Here is a 16,700-nt window from a genome sequence, read left to right as displayed (position 1 = left end):
AAGCTAGATTTTTCAGGGCTGGAGAAAAGGCTCAGTGGTTAAGAGCACTGACAGCTTTTCCAGAGGATCTGGGTCAATTTCCAGCACTCACATGGCAGTTCACAGCTGTCTGTAACGCCTTTTCCAGGGGATCTGACACCCTCACATAGACATACATGCAGTCAAACACCAATGTACATAAAATACAAATAAATATATTTTTCAAAAAGGCTCCCTTTATAAGCTAGGCGCAGTGGTTCATGCCTGTAATCCCAGTATTCGGGGAGGCATAGGCAGGAGGATCTCTGTGAGTTTGAGGCCAACCTGGTTTACAGAGTGAGTTCCAGGACAGCCAAGGCTACACAGAGAGACCCTGTCTTGAAAAAAACAAAAAACAAAAAAACAAAAACAAGAACAGATGCTGGATAAGAGGCTGAGGTACTGTTTAACCAAAGTGGACTTGGCCTCTAGGTTCTCCCAGCATCCCTCAGTCCCTACATGTTATAGGGCATGGCTGGCATACCCAGGCCTCTATCCTGAGCTTTCTAGCTCAGGGACTGGGCTTCCTCTTCCCCAGAGGCTTTACTATATAGTCCAGATATTCTCTCTGTCCCTCTCCCTCTCTCCCTCTCTCTCTCTCTCTCTCTCTCCCCCCGCCTCCATTTCTTCTTTCCTCTTACTCTGTTCATGTTTTGTGCTTTCTCTGTCTCTAAATGGCCAGTCCTTCCCCACTCGGATGTCTTGCTGTCTCGATTTGGGGCTCTTTGGGTACTAGAAACTTCCACGTAGGCTTCCTCCCTGCCTGGAAGGTAAGTCTCCTCTCTGAGCAGTCCACAGCCTTTTTACCCACTAGGTTGCTCACACTTGGCTCTGGAGCACTCAGTGTAGATGTTTATTTGTTTCTCAAACCTCATATCTTAGTCTGAATAGAGTTTTGATGTTTGTTTTTTGTTTTGCTTTTTGAGACAGGGTTCTCTGTGTAACAGAGCCCCAGCTGTCTTGGACTCAATTTGTAGACCAGGCTGGCCTGATTTTATCTTTAATGATGTCTGTTTGTGAGGGGGTGGCTATGTGCACAAAAGTGCAAGTACCCTCAGAGGCCAGAGATACTGGACTCCCTAGAGCAGGAGCTGCAGGCAGTTGTGAGCTGCCCACACACGAATGCAGGGAACCCAGCTCAGGGCCTGCAAGAGCAGCGAACATACTCAGCTTCGGCGCTATCTGTCCAGGCTTGAAGGAGAGTTTTTAAGGCTTGGAAAACAAAAAAAGGGATGTGAGATTGGTTACATATAGGCTGACCCATTGATTAGATTTCAATCTGCTCTCAAAAATAGGCTGCACCAATTTCCCACCTCGTCAGTACAGGGTACTCACCTGTCTACATCCATTTTAGTAGAATTAAAATAGAAAAAATGATGCCAGTTTGGTGTAAGCAGTTTCTTGACAACTTTTCTTTGATTTTGAGAGAAGGTCTCACAATGTACGCCTGTCTGGCCTTGAACTTGCTATGTAGACCAAGCTGGCCTCAGAATGTATAGACATCAGCCTGCCTCTGCCTCCTGTGTTAGCACTGAAGGCGTGTACTCCTGCTTTTGATAAATTTAGTTTTCTGTTACTCTATTCTGCCTGGTCTCAGGACACGTAAAGGGGTCCTTTTCTTTTTAATTTAATTTTTTGTTTGTTTTGTTTTTGTTTTTCGAGGACAAGTTTTCTCTGTGTATCCTTGGCTGTCCTAGACTCGCTTTGTAGAGCAGGCTGGCCTCGAACTCACAGCAATCCGCCCATCTCTGACTCCCGAGCGCTGGGATTAAAAGCGTGCGCCACCACCGCCCAGCTTAAGGGGTCTTTTTCTTATTTATTTTTTACTTTTATCTGGGTCAACAAAGGAGAGTAGTTGTGATAAAGAGGCCAAGCAGCACCAGGCAGAGGCACGGCGACCTACGTGCAAGAACCTCCTTTGACATCCCACCTGGACAACGGTGGTCAGCAGAGGGCGCCCGGAAAGCCTTCCTCGGACCCCGCCCCAGGCCAGCGTGTGCCGCCCCGCCCCCATGACGTATTTCCGCGTCATCTGCCGCTGAGGTTAGTTGTCATTGGCTGCCGGCGAAGCGACGGAGGTGGAGTCAGGCAGGCGCGAGGGAAGCGCAGGAGCCCAGGGGAGGCGGGGCTTGCCTATTTCCCCGCCCCTCCGCCTCCCTCCAGTCCCTCGCTGGGACGTCTGTACGCGGCGTCGCGGAGTGCGGGTGGCGACAGTGGCTGCACTTTCTCCGTGGTCCCGGCTGTAGCTGAGCTGTGGGGAGTGCGCAGCGGGGCCGCGGGAGCCCCAGGGACGCGTGCGCTGAGGCCAGAGAGTCCCGGGCCGCCGAGCGCGCGCCGCTGGTTCTCCGCGTGGGCTGGGCGGAGGGTCCCAAGCCCCCGGCGCTTATAGAACCGCCCCGACTCTGGGCAGAGCCGAGGGAGGAAGCGAGTAGCGGCCGCGCGCTCCCTGCTGAGTTGCAGGCTGTTTCCCGGCTGCAAGATGCCCAAGAAGAAGCCGACGCCCATCCAGCTGAACCCGGCCCCCGATGGCTCGGCGGTTAACGGGACCAGCTCGGCCGAGTGAGTACCGGGAGTGGCCCGGAGGCCGCCACCGCCAGGCTCGGCTCCGTCACGTACGGCCCGGCTGGTGGGGGGCGAGGAACTCCAGCCGCCGGGCTATCGGTGACTAAGCACTGATTGTGCGCCTGACTCACACCGGCCGTGCACCTTGCGAGTCCGGATCCCCCTATTTCCCAACCCTGTCTGTCACCCCTGGCCGCCGATATCAATCTTCGCCCAAGAAAACGAAACATAATGCGTCTCCCCAGCTATTGCCTAAAGGGCATCTTCTGGGATTGTGGCCTGTAATGGGACGCAGAGCAAATTCAGGTCGCATCTGCGCCTTTGAGACCTCCTCCGGGTCTGAGTGTGGACTTGGGATGGGGTGAGCCCCATTACTTTTGGTGCCTGACACCTGTGGGGCCTTGTGGCCGGTTGGTCGCCTGGCCAGCGGGGGCGTGTGTGCACAGACTTCCCCATGGCTTTTCCCTGGCTCGCTTTGGGGCCTTTTTCTTGGGAACTGCCTTGCTCGAGGGAAGAGTCTCTCAGCTGACCGGTCATAAAACAGTCCACCAGATATTCTCCTGACTTTGCGTATGTGCCCGGGAGCCGGAAATTGCTCTCAGACATAAGAACTTAGACCATGGAAACAAAACCAAAGGTGCTTGGTGTCTGCAGCGGTCAGCATTGCTTACAGAGAGACAGTTTATTTCCTAAGGTGGGTGTCTGACCCCACCTGTTGGGTTCTTTGGACTAGATGGAGAAGTAACTAGAGTAGTTTAGATTCTTCATCGTTTCCTGATGCAGGAGACTTGAGGTAGCTGACAAAATGAAAATCGCCGCAGGCATTCTGCCCTTTGGAGATTATCATAATCCTCTTCTCTTAGATTTTTTTTTAAAATTATTTTTAGTTTTGGTTTTTTGAGACAGGGTTTCTCTATGCTATCATGGCTGTCCTGGACTCGCTTTGTAGACCAGGCAGGCCTCGAACTCAACGATCCGCCTGCCTCTGCCTCCCGAGTGCTGGCGTTAAAAGCATGCGCCACCACGCCGGGCTTCTCTTTTTAGAATTTAATAACTCAGAACCTGTTGGTATGGTGACTTTCCTTGGTACCTGCAGTCATGGCAGGGCTGGTAGTGGGCTTGTGTGAGCTCAGCCAGGTTATTAAGACCTGCTCCAAACACATCTCTTCTTTATGTCCTGTTCAGCCCTGGTAGTTGTCTGTGCTGTTGAGTTGAGCAGGATTACTATCATTTGTTCAGTTTGTATCTACAGCCTTTTGCCTCTTCTAAAACAGACAGCAAGCCTCCCTCCCCCTTTGAGGCAGGATATTGTTCAGTAACTGTTTTCAGGACTGATGTTTTTGTGAGGGGTAGCAGTGGCATGGGAAGGGTCTGTATATGTAACCCAGGCTGGCATAGGACTTAAAGTTCTCCTGGCTTTATCTTCCTGAGGCTGTGCCAGAGCCTGCTCTGGACAGTTTCCACCAGGACCTGGATATGGGGCTGGAGGCTGAGAAAATAAAAAGATATAGGAAAAGATAGAAAGAATGTAGCAAAGGAGATAAAAAAAAGATAAAGACAAGTATTCAGGAGGACTAACAGTAAATACTGTAGCCCCCAGTTTATTTCTTTTCTTTCTTTCTTTCTTTCTTTCTTTTTTTTTTTCTTTTCTTTTTTGGTTTTTCGAGACAGGGTTTCTCTGTGTAGCCTTGACTGTCCTGCACTCACTTTGTAGACCAGGCTGGCCTTGAACTCACAGCGATCTGCCTGCTTCTCCCTCCCGAGTTCTGGAATTAAAGGTGTGCTCCACCACCGCCCAGCTGGTTTATTTCTCTTAAGAGCTTTTATACAGTATTCATTGGTGTGAACCAGAAGATTCTTGGAACAGAAGCAAAAAAGCTACCAATTACTTTAGTTATCTATCTGCTTAGACTTTTTCATCTCAAGGTTAAAGAAGTACATCAAGCTCACATCCACACCTGGTAATAATAAATAACTTTCTTATGAAAGAAGTTAGCCAACACAAGTATCTTGTCTAGTCCTTACGGCTGTATGAGAGTTTGCAAGCCAAGGTCGTAATTTCTCCAGCTTGCATCTGTTAAGCACTTTAAAGAAACAGCCCCCCCCCCCCCAAAAAAAGAAACAGCTCCCAACAGTGCGGGACTTACAGGCAGTTCCTATGATGTTAAATTAGCACAAGCTTTATTTATTTGTTTGTTTTTAAAAGATTTATTTATTATTATGCATACAGTGCTCTGGCTTCATGTACACCTGCAAGCCAGAAGCGGGCATTTGGTCACATTATAGATGGTTGTGAGCCACCATGTGTTTGCTGGGAATTGAACTCAGGACCTCTGGAGGAGCAGTCAGTGCCCTTAACCTCTGAGCCATCTCTCCAGCCCCTGTTTGTTTGTTTTGAGACAGGGTTTCTTTGTGTAGCCTTGGCTGTCCTGGACTCACTTTGTAGAGTAGGCTGGCCTTGAACTCACAGTGATCCTCCCGCCTCTGCCTCCTGAGTGTTGGGATCAAAGGTGTGTACTCCCCCTCCTTCCCCCACCACATGCCTGGTGATTGTGAGGTCCTTTTTTTCTTCTCGAGACAGGGTTTCTCTGTGTATCCTTGGCTGTCCTGGACTCCCTTTGTAGACCAGGCTGGCCTCGAGCTCACAGTGATCTGCCTGCCTCTGCCTCCCAAGTGCTGGGATTAAAGGCGTGCGCCACCACGCCCAGCCCGATTGTGAGGTTCTTAACATTAGTTAGCTTCAGAGGCTGTGTGCTTGGTCAGGTTGGATTTGAAGCTGTTTCTGTTTTTTGCAGTTTGTGAGCCTGGAAAAGTTTTTTTATGTTCTCTGGGCCCAGGCTTATTTGTTTTTTATTTATTTTTCAGAACAAGTGGTCCTAATAATAGAACCAATTTACAGGGATTCATTGTGATTAAAATGAACCTTCCCAGACTCTCCATCCGGTGCCTGGGTGCCTGCGTTGACAGTTGAGAAGGCTGATGGACCTTGACGGGTCATGTCCGTTGACGGTAGTGGATGGATGTGTTAAGGTGCCTCTGGACAAATAACCCTTTATCCTAGTTTTCTGTGCAGTCTGCCTCTACCTCTGTGACTCATTGCTAGGTGACAATAGGAGACGTTTCTGTGTCTGCTGCTGGAGACAAACAGGGACTGTACCCTTGTTTCCCAGCACTAATTGGGGCGAGGGGGCACAGTGAGCTGACAGGCTTCCCGTCTCACTCTGGGGCGGGTTTCTCAAGCAGAGCCTCCCCTGTTGAGCTGTCAGCAGAAAGAACCTTGTGCTTGTGATCTCTGTGCTTGCACCATGGCCTGTTTCAAACATGAGACAATGTGAGGTAAGGAAGAGGAAGAAGAAAATATGCACTAATGGTGAGGAGGTCTTGGTGTCAAATTGTCGAGGTTGCTTTCCTCCTGGTACCTTGAGCTTGCTGTTAGCGTTACACTTACTCATTCAAGGAAGAAGCTAGTAATAATACAGGCCCTGCAGTTTATGTAAGTTTTAGGGGTCCCTAGGGAGAAATGTAGAAATATCTTTCTTACTTAAACTATGGGAGAATATTGCTAGCATATTATAATGAAATAAATTAGAAATAAGCTTGCATCATTGTTGTCTCCATCCTGTGTCCCTTCCCCTGTCCTGCCATGCCCACCCCCCTTGTTCCACTGCAATTAGAATAAAGTCCCAACTCATGCTGGGCTGAGGGACTCTGACTGAGCTGCCGGCCTGTGCCCCTATTCCTGCCTGTGCCCCTACCACTCCCTTCTCTAACCACATTTCCTGTGGCTTTTTCCTTCTGCCCTCTTTCACTTCCGCCATAGATGGGTTGTATTCCCCTGGCCCCCAGCCTTTGCACATGCTGTTTCCTTTGTAGTTAATCCATTTTTCTTTTCCTTGCGAGGGAAGAAGCAGTTGTCACCTTTGCTTAAAAATTCTGTCCTTATAGGCCATCGTGCCCCTTCATGGCTCCCATGTTTTGTTTGTTTGAGATTTATTTTGTGTGTATGAGTGCCCTATCTGCACACTTTTTTGAGACAAGGGTTTCTTTCTCTGTGTAGCCCTGGCTGTCCTGGACTCGCTTTGTAGACCAGGCTGGCCTCCAACTCACAGAGATCCGCCTGCCTCTGCCTCCTGGAGTGCTGGGATTAAAGGTGTGCACACCACGTGTGGCTCTCCTCCTGTTTTAATGATACTTAACATTGTGATTTTTGTTTTTGTTTTGATTTTTTTTTTTTTTTTTTTTTTTTTTTTTTGGTTTTTTGAAACAGGGTTTCTCTGTGTATCCCTGGCTGTCCTGGACTCGATTTGTAGACCAGGCTGGCCTCGAACTCACAGTGATCCACCTGCCTCTGCCTCCTGAGTGCTAGGATTAAAGGCGTGCGCCACCACGCCTGGCTTTGTTTTGATTTTTTGAGACAGGGTTTCTCTGTGTAGCCTTAGCTGTCCTGGACTCGCTTTGTAGACCAGGCTGGCCTCGAACTCAAAGTGCTACACCTGTCTCTGCCTTCTGGTGTACTGGGATTAAAGGTGTGTACCACCACACCAGCCTTGAGCCTTCTTTATTAGTTTGTGGTGCAAAGGTTCAAACCTGGGGTCCTATTCAGGACACCACCACTAAGCTGTACCCCCAGCCCAATGACGCACAAATGCACACTTTTCTTCCCAGTTCTAGGGATCATGTCTGGAGTTGTACACATGCTACATATCTGCTGTACCATTGACCTATATCTCTAGTCTTCCTGTATGATTTGATTTTGTTTTAAAATTGCTATCATACTTACATGTTGTAAAGGCCAGGACAGACTCTTCTCCGTTGATGTTTCCCTAGCATCTTGTCCAGTGTCTGTGCTAAATAAATGAACGCTCCCCATCTTTAAAGTCCGTCTGTGGCTGCAGTCAGTCTCTCAACAAAGTTTAGCTGTGTTGCCTATGCTGACCTCTAACTTCCGTGCTCACTTGCCTCAACCTCTCAAGAGAAGCATCCAAGTCACAGGTATGGCCTGTGATATCTGCCCCTAGTCCCCTCCCCCCTTTTCTTGTTTGCATTAATCCCTAATAAGAATACAATGCCCAGAGAGCAAAATTTATTCTGAGGTTTTTGTCAGGTGTTTTCTTTTTCCAAATCAGATTGTGTTTTATTTGAAGTTCTGAGATGTGCTGAAGGGTTTATGTCAGTTTTAATGGCAACCCCTTTTGCGCTCTCTCTCTCTCTCTCTCTTTTTTTTTTTTTCAAGACAGGGTCTCTCTGTGTAGCCTTGGCTGTCCTGGACTCACTTGGTAGACCAGGCTGGCCTCGAACTCACAGCAATCCACCTGCCACTACACCCGGCGCTCTTTCTCATTTTTAACTTCTTTTGTGCTTTTTGTCTATATTGTGTAATAAAGGTCACTTATGTGCAGTCTTTCTGTGGGTTGGACCTGGGGCCTCTCATGCTGGACAAGCATTCTATCTATGAGCTACATCCCCTATTTTTTTATTTTTATTTTTTGCTTTAAAATTTTATATTTATTTATATATTCTATTTATTTGTTTTTGTGTTTCTTTTTGTGTTTCTATTTATTTGTTTTTGGGTTTCTCTGTGTAGCCCACGCTATTATGGAACTCACTCTGTAGACCAGGCTGGCCTCGAACTCACAGAGATCCCCCTGCTTCTGCCTCCCAAGTGCTGGAATTAAAGGTGTGTGCCACCATCCTGGCTTATTTATACACTTTATGTGTATAGGTGTTTGCTCTGCATATATGTCTATGCACTAAAGGTATGGTGCCCTCTGAGCCCAGAAGAAGGCATCTCCTGTGTCTGGAGTTCCAAATGCTTGTGAGCTGTTGTATGGTGTTGGGAATTTAGCCTCTGCCCTTTGGACGAGTAGACAGTGTTATTGCCTACTGGGCCCCTCTCCTGCTCTTTTTGGCTGTCCGAAACTCGCTTTGTAGACCAGGCTGCCCTGGAACTCACAGAGATCAGCCTGCCTCTTAGTCCTGTGATTAAAGGCGGGTTCTACTGTGCCTTGCTCATACAATTTTTTATTTACATCGTTTTCTCCTTCACCTGTGTGGGCCTCTGGGTTGGCAATACTGAGGTGGGTAGTGTGTTACCAGTAGAGTTAAGAAGACCAAGCCTGGAGCCAGGCGGTGGTGATGCACACTCAGCACTCAGGGGGCAGAGGCAGGAGAATCTTTGTGAGTTCGAGGCCAGCCTGGTCTACAAAGCGAGTCCAGGACAGCCAGGGCTACACAGAGAAACCCTGTATTGAAAAACAAAACGAAGCCTGGCCTGGTCTGCATACTTGATTCCTAGCTACTCAGGAGTGGGAGGTAGAAGAAGGAGTTGAGGACCACCAGGGCAATTTAGTGAGAGCCTATCTCAAAGGAAGCCCCCCTCCCCCAAACAAAACAACCCCAGTCACACCCACAAACTCTGAAAGGACTGGAATCCTCACAGAACACACCAACACCAAAATCTCAGCACAAAGGAGACTTATTTGCCCTAGAGGGACAAAGGGCAGGGAATAGAGACAAAGACCAGAGACGCAGGACCAGGGAGAAGGAAAGGAACAAGGAGGGGGGGAGGGGATGTTTGCCTGGGACGGACATCGGACTGCCTCGGGTTAGAGAGGAGACAGATGTGGACCATAGGACTGCCTCGGGGTAGAGAGGAGACAGATGTGGACCATAGGACTGCCTCGGGGTAGAGAGGAGACAGATGTGGACCATAGGCAAATCGAAATTTATAAAGGGAAAAAAACAAAGCGAGAGACTATTGACATAGGATAGCTGAAAGCCCTTGTGTACCATATATTCAGCATGTAGTTAGGTGAGCCAAAGGGGGCTTTTGATTGTTGTTCAATACTCTGATAGCTAGACCTTGGTGGTCAGCCTAGGGGCAGGGGGCTGGGGGTGAGGGTGGGTGGAGGAGCTGGGGGTGGGTGGGAAGGAGGAAGTGGCCAAATAAGGGAATAGACCTTGATGGCTTTAGGAATGTAATCTAACAGTTTAGCAAGGCAGAGGAATGGGGGAAGGGCAAGACCTGTCAGAGCCCTGTTTGCTAAACTGGGGCCTCCTAGAACCCTTCAAATTCCCGATACCTTTCCTCGGCGTGAGTGCTTCATTCCACCAGAAGTCTGGGTCAAGCAGTGGTGAGTCTTGCAGACATTTTGAGAAACTGAACCCAGAAAACCCAAAGATGGGAAGACAATGAAGTGGGCCTGGGAAGAAACTTCAGGGTCTCAGTTTCTTTCTGTTGAGCCTTCCCAGTATCTCCCAGGTTTGAAAAACCATCCAGGTTTCTTGTTGTCACTTCATATTTACCCCAACATTTGTTGCCATTTGTTTTTTAAAAAGTTTTTGCAATTAATATAATTACATCGTTTCTTTCTCCCCTTTTCTCCCTCCAAACCCTTTCATATACCTTTCCTTGCTCTATTTCAAATCCATGGCTTCGTTTTTCATTAATTGTTGTTACATATATGTATATACATATATACTCCTAAGTATAACCTGTTGTTTGTATAATGCTACTAGTGTGTACATTTTCAGGGCTGGTCATTTGGTATCAGATACCCAATTGCTGTGCTCTTCCCTGGAGAAAACTGTTCCTCCCACTCTCAGCATTCCCTGGGTGCCTGTAGTTCTTTGTATAGGGTTGAGGCCTCTTGGCTTTCCTCATGTCTGCTTTGGCATGTGCATTTATTGGTATGTGTTTCTGTCCCCTCATCTACAACGCTCCTAGAACTTTAGGTGTGGGAGTGTTTTGTAGATGTATTGTTGGGACTGGGCTCCACAACTCTGCATTTTGATTAGTTGTGGTTTTCTGTCATATTCTTTGTTGCAAAGAGAAGTTTGCTTGATGAGAGTTGAAGACTACACAAATGTTTAGATTGTTGTTAGGAATTTTGCTGGTGTAGTGAAGTGTAGGTCCTTCAAGGTCCATGGCTTTCCTGGCCCTGGGAAGTTTGCTAGGTTTCCATCACCAGGCATGGTTTTCCTCTTGCTGAGCTGTATTTATTCATTTCTTTTTGACCTCATGCTCTGTGCCCTGCTTCTGTTGTCCAGCTCCCAGGAGACTGTTTGGAGGCTGAGTTTACCTCTTTGCTGAGTTAAGTCTGTCTGGATGAATGGAGCTCTGTTTTAAAAGAGCAGGTGTTCTGAGTCCTGGTAAAGGGCCAGATTTGAAAATTCTGATCCTGCCTCAGATTTCTCCCTGTCTTTGTCAGGGCCATCCTGCTTTGATGTCAGAGAGGAGTCAGGTTAAGTAGGGGTTTGGGAGCGGAACAGAGGGTGGGCAAGGGCTGTGACCTTTTCTCTGTGAATAGTTCACTTTTCAGGACAGCTCTAGAAATCTTAATGTATAAACACTCTTTAAAGAACCTGTACCCAGCTGGGAGGTGGTGGCGCACGCCTTTAATCCTAGCTGTGAGTTCGAGGCCAGCCTGGTCTACAAAGCGAGTCCAGGACAGCCAAGGCTACACAGAGAAACCCTGTCTCAGGAAAAAAAAAAAAAAGAACCTGTACCCGTGGGGCTGGAGAGATGGCTCAGTGGTTAAGAGCACTGCCTGCTCTTGCAAAGAACCTGGGTTCAATTCCCAGCACCCACATGGCAGCTCACAACTGTCTGTAACTCCAAGATCTGACATCCCTACACCAACGCACATAAATTAAAATTATTGAAAATGGGGACTGGAGAGATGGCTCAGTGGTTAAGATAGCACTGCCTGCTCTTCCAAAGACCCGGGTTCAATTCCCAGCACCCACATGGCGGCTCACAACTGTCTGTAACCCCAAGATCTGACACCCCCACACCAACGCACATAAACTAAAATTAAATAAAATATTTAAAAAAATTATGGAAAAGAAAAAATAACTTGCACCCAAGGCCAGGCGTAGTGGCCCACACCTTTAATCCTAGCATTCAGGAAGCAGAGGCAGGTGGATCGCTGTGAGTTCGAGGCCAGCCTGCTCTACAAAGTGAGTCTAGGACAGCCAAGGCTACACAGAGAAACTCTGACTCAAAAAACAAAAAACAAACAAACAGAACCTGCACCCATCAAATTTTCTACTTATACTTATTCTATTAGATAGAATTTTATTTCTAACACTCTTTAATATTTAGTGTTTGTGTAGGGGGGCGGGGCGTGCGCGCAGAGGACTTTCCAGAGTGCGTTCTCTCCTTCTAGCAAGTGAGTCCCGGGGATTGAACTCAGCTCATTACGCCTGCCATCGAGGGCCTTTTCCTGCGGAGCCGTCTTGTAGCCCAAGCAGCATTTTTTAGATGTTTTGCTCTGAGATAAAGTTTCACTCTGTAGGTAAGGCTGACCTCACGCTTGATCCTTTGCCTCAGATTCCCAAGAGCTGGGACTATAGGTGTGTGCCCCAAGCTTGGTTTAGCTAGCTGAGGCCAGTGATGGTTGCTGCCACCTTTACACATGGACACACTCATTACACTTGCCACTCTAGTTGGCTGAAGAGTAGATGTGATAAAGTTTGGCTTTCTATGCAAATGTGACTTCCTTGGTCACTTAGGTGATTTCCAGGTTGGTTTTTTTGTGTGCGGTTTTTTTGAGAAAGGGTCTCAATATATAGCCCTGGCTGTCCTGGAATGCACTCTGTACACCAGGCTGGCCTCTAACTCACAGAAATCTGCCTACCTCCCCCTCTCCACTGCTGTAATTAAAGATGGGTGCCATTGCCTTAGTTAGGGTTACTATTGCTGTGATGAAACACCATGACCAAAAGTAATTTGTAGAAGAAAGAGTTTATTTAGCTTCTACTTCCTTAGTCCAATCACTAAAGGAAGTGAGGACAGGAACTCAAACAGCAGGAACCTAGAGACAGGAGCTGATGCAGAGGCCATGGAGGGTGCTGCTTACTGGTTGCTTTCCATGGCTTGCTCAGCCTGCTTTCTTATAGAACCGGGGACCACCAGCCCAGGGATGACACCACCCATAATGGCTTGGTCCCTCTCACAACAATCACTAATTAAGAAAATGCTACCTTTCAGGTGGCTCTCTGAGTTGTTGGATCTCCGATTTCAAGGCCAGCCTGGTCTACAAAGTGAGTTTCAACAGAGCTGGGGTTAAATAGAGAAACTGTGTCTCAAAATAACAAAAAGCTGGGCGTAGCAGAGCACACCTTTAATCCCAGGCAGAGGCAGGAGGATCGCCGTGATTTCAAGGCCAACCTGGTCTACAAAGTGAGTCCAGGACAGCCAAGGCTACACAGAGAAACCCTCTAAAACCAACCAACAACCAACAATAACAACAAAAAGAAAACAAAAAACAAAAACAAACACACAAAAGAAAACACTCTACAACTTGTGTACACCTGATGTTATGGATGCATTCTCTTCATTAAGGCTCTTGTCTCTCAGGTGACTTTAGTTTGTGTCAAGGTGACACAAAACTATGCAGTACAGCCATGATTTCCAGAGTTTTATTATTTTAATGATACTCTTGTAAATGCTTTCAAACCAGTATATCTTATTTTTCATTTATATAAATGTGCCAAATCATAGGCAATAAACCCTGCTACTTGTGTTATTACAAAGTAGGTTGTTTTTCGAGACAGGGCTTCTCTGTGTAGCCTTGGTTGGTCTAGACTCTCTTTGTAGACCAGGCTGGCCACAAACTCATAGAAATCCGATTGCTTCTGCCTTTGCTGGGATTAAAAGTGTGAGCCATCATCTTCTGGCTTATTTACCAGATTTTTGAGATGGAATTATTTTCTGCCTTTCATGATAGTTTAGTACTTACTGAGTTTTTACTGGATGTTCTGTGCTGGGAGCTGTATGTGACTCAGAGACAAGTAAGAGAATCTTTGCCTCTTAAGGTTTTCGGATGTAAACATGGAAACGGAGGAGGTGACTGCAGTGGGAAATAAATGGCTGCAGAGTAAGAAAAGTACCCCAAAAGAAGAAGTAAAAGACAGCCCTGTAGCACTCCTCCCTGGGAGGGAGATGAACCCCCATCCAGGAGGTGAGGAGCTGCTGTCTCAGAAGTGATGACATTTGAACTGGGTCTTGAAGGATAGCTAGCATTTCCGTGGGAATGGGGGAGGGGCGTGACAGGAAGTGCTGGATGAGCAGTTCACACCAGGCGGAAGCTTGAGATGTGTCTGGAGGGAATAGGCAGTCAGTTCTGAAACAGCCATCCTAGCAGCCACAGGAGATGAAGCTGGAGAGGTAGGTGGGGGTTGTGCTGCTTTACTAGCTGAACATTTGGACAAGTCACATACAATCCCCCTTCCCTTTATTTTCTCAGATTTAAAAAAACTTCCTTTATTATTTATTTATTTATTTATTTATTTTTTGAGATAGGATCTTGCTCTGTAGCCCAGACTGGCCACCACGGGTAGATCACCCCACCTAGCCTACCAAGTGCTGGGATGGCAGGCATGTGCCACACAATGCCTGCCTTGGGCTTTGATCTTAAAGTCTTATAAATTATAACACTGTCCTTAATATGTTTCTTATTGAATGAAGAAATGATGTTTTCTTTTTTTAACCTTTACAAGCATGCCATGTGTACAGGACGTTTGCTGCCTCTGCAAACTAGATGGAGTGTGTGGCTTCCTTTTTTCTCTCCCTTTGTCCCATGTTTAATTAGTGTATCGGAGAGAGGTATCAGCTGAAGTTAATGTTTTTCCACCACATGTTCTAGTGTTCTACTGGTCTTTATTAAATATTATTTATTCACTTGTATTTTTCAGGTGTTTACTTGGTTTTTGTGGTATTTTGATTTAATTCTTATATTTCAAGTAGTTTGGGTATTCTTTTTTTTTTCTCTCTCTCTTTCTTTCTGATCTGATTATTTTCTTTTGAGTAGTGTCCTCATGTCCTGAGTTACTATTTGATGCTATTATCATTGAATATTTTAAAATTTGTGTGTGTGTTTATCAGCTATAGTTAAAAAAGTTGAATGAACTATTCATAGTCTATGTTTTGTTAGTTTATTACCTTTGATAGTTTATTACATTTCTGGATTTCTTGGTGTCATCCGCAAGATTCAGCTTTCCCATCAGCAGTGTGGTTGCTGTCAGGGCCAGCTCCGTGTCTCAGGAGTGTCATGAAGGATACTCAGTGGATCTCCTGAAGGGACACTTTTGTTCTTTCCGCTAGCCACCTTTAGAGGAGAGACTGTCGGGAGTGCTTGGGGCCTGTGCCGCCTCACACTCTAGCCTGGTGCTTTTACAAGGAGACGAGGAACTTGCTACATCTCCACTGCTAGAGCAGGAGATAGTTGGACTTTTAACTATCTGGGGGATACATTGCATGATTTCAGACATTTAATGGCTTGGAAAGTTGCCAAGTTTCCCTAGGGTTGATATTTTGTAACTTTATCTAATATTCTTTGAAAAGTGTTTTCAAGTAATAATGTGAATCTTTCAAAAGGTGCCCCTTTTATATTCTCTTCTCTTAGGTGGCTGAAGAAATAGAGGGATAAGGAAACGGGAGAGCCAGCCTGGGTAGTGCATGCTTTAATCTCAGCGCTCAGTTCTTTCTGAGTTCAAAGCCAGCCTAGTCTACTAACAAGTTTAGGCTAGCCAGAGCCTGGAATTGTGGGACCCTGTCTTTAAATAAAATTTAAAAAGAGTAGGAAAGAAAGAAGAAAATGGGACAGGGAAATGACTCCATCTTAGTGGACGAGCCTGTTAAGGTGTTAGTTGCGGAAGTGGAAGCAGTGGTTCCCTTCAAATGACCACCTTTCTGGAACTGATCTATTGACTGTGACCGTTCATAAGAATTTCAGCACCTCAGATGTGTTCCCCCTTCAGAAAGAATGTAACAGAGTGAATAATCTACCCGGCTCCAGGCTCTGGAGTTAAAGGGCACAAGCCTGGCAAACTAGCCTAACATTTATTGTCCTCAAAGTTCTGTGTGGATCCAGGGTGATTCCTTTTTTACTGAGTTACAGTTGGCACATCCAGGTTCGTTTAAAAAGTAGATCATATGAGATACTAGGTTTGCTACACAAAAATAAGAAAACAAAATAAAAAGAAAGACCGTCACTGCAACGAGTCCAGCTTAAGTTATTTGTCCTCTTTGCCTATGTACTTCTGTGTGGTAAACAGCCCCTCAGAGAGTGCCCTTGGCACATGGGGCTTCAGGAAGTTAGCAAATCCCAAGCCCTCTTTGAGTGTTTTGTGTGATGGCATATTCAGGGTCTCACACAGGCCCTGCCACTGGCTGCCTTTCCTCCTTGCTTTCTCCTTTGTACTTGGTGGGGTGGTAGGGAGACAGGAAGAGAAGAGCCACTTAACACCCCAATAATTACTAGTATTGCAGAAAGTTTTTGTGCTTATCTTAGTTTCTCATTTGTGTCTACTAATAAACCTTGGTCGTTGAGGGCTGGCAGGATATTTTAGCAATTCGGGGCACCTGCCTTGCTTGATGACCCTGGGATCCACATGGTGGGAGCTGAGAACTGATCTCTATCTACAATTTGTTCAGTGGCACATGTGAAACCCCCCTACACAAACACACACGTGCACACACACACACAAATATATGTTCTAAAATTTTTTTTTTGTCATTTAAGCCAAGGAAAGCCTCTGTCCACAAGGATGGCTTGTGCCTCAGCTTTAGGAAGCACCAGTGGACTGCCCGGGCTAGGTTTCTTACTATATTATATTAATGTAGAGACTTTAGCACTTTTATTATTCTTTTTTTGTTTGTTAGTTTTGTTTTGCTTTTTTGAGATAGGATTACGCTGTGTAGCCCAAACTGTCCTGGAACTTGCTTTGTAGACCAGGCTGGCTTCGCACTTATAGGTCTCCCTGGCTCTGCTTTCTGAGTGCTGGGATTAACAGCTGCTGCTACCACTGCGGGGCTACTTTTATTATTCTTATGCTGGACCATTTCTTCTACAACAGTCTCTTTTGCCTTATTTAATTTTGGTAACTAAATTACTCCTGGGTTAGCCATGAATGGAATTTGTTGCATTCCCATTTCTGAGTGTGGTAATTTAAAAAAAAAGTCCTAAGGAATTTTCTTTTTCTTTCTTTTTTTTTTTTTTTTTTTTTTTGGTTTTTTGAGACAGGGTTTCTCTGTGTAGCCTTAGCTGTCCTGGACTCGCTTTGTAGACCAGGCTGGCCTTGAACTCACAGTGATCTGCCTGCCTCTGCCTCCC

The 16,700-nt window shown here is 46.3% G+C and overlaps 1 protein-coding gene across 1 annotated transcript in view; it reads left to right on the top strand.

The window, feature by feature from the left end:
• Positions 1–2,159: 2,159 nt before the first annotated feature.
• The window catches only part of MAP2K1 (mitogen-activated protein kinase kinase 1), a 77,253-nt gene continuing 62,712 nt past the window's right edge, over positions 2,160–16,700 (top strand). Inside the window, exon 1 of the mRNA XM_084783900.1 lies at positions 2,160–2,577. Coding sequence (XP_084640026.1) covers positions 2,498–2,577 — 80 coding nt within the window. The 5' untranslated portion in view covers positions 2,160–2,497. The remainder of the gene's footprint in view (positions 2,578–16,700) is intronic.

The sequence above is a fragment of the Acomys minous genome (genome assembly GCF_964271855.1).
Source record: "Acomys minous genome assembly, chromosome: 5".
NCBI lineage: Eukaryota > Metazoa > Chordata > Mammalia > Rodentia > Muridae > Acomys > Acomys minous.
Note: the sequence above shows the minus strand (reverse complement) of the source record. Positions and strands in the feature narration are given on the sequence as shown.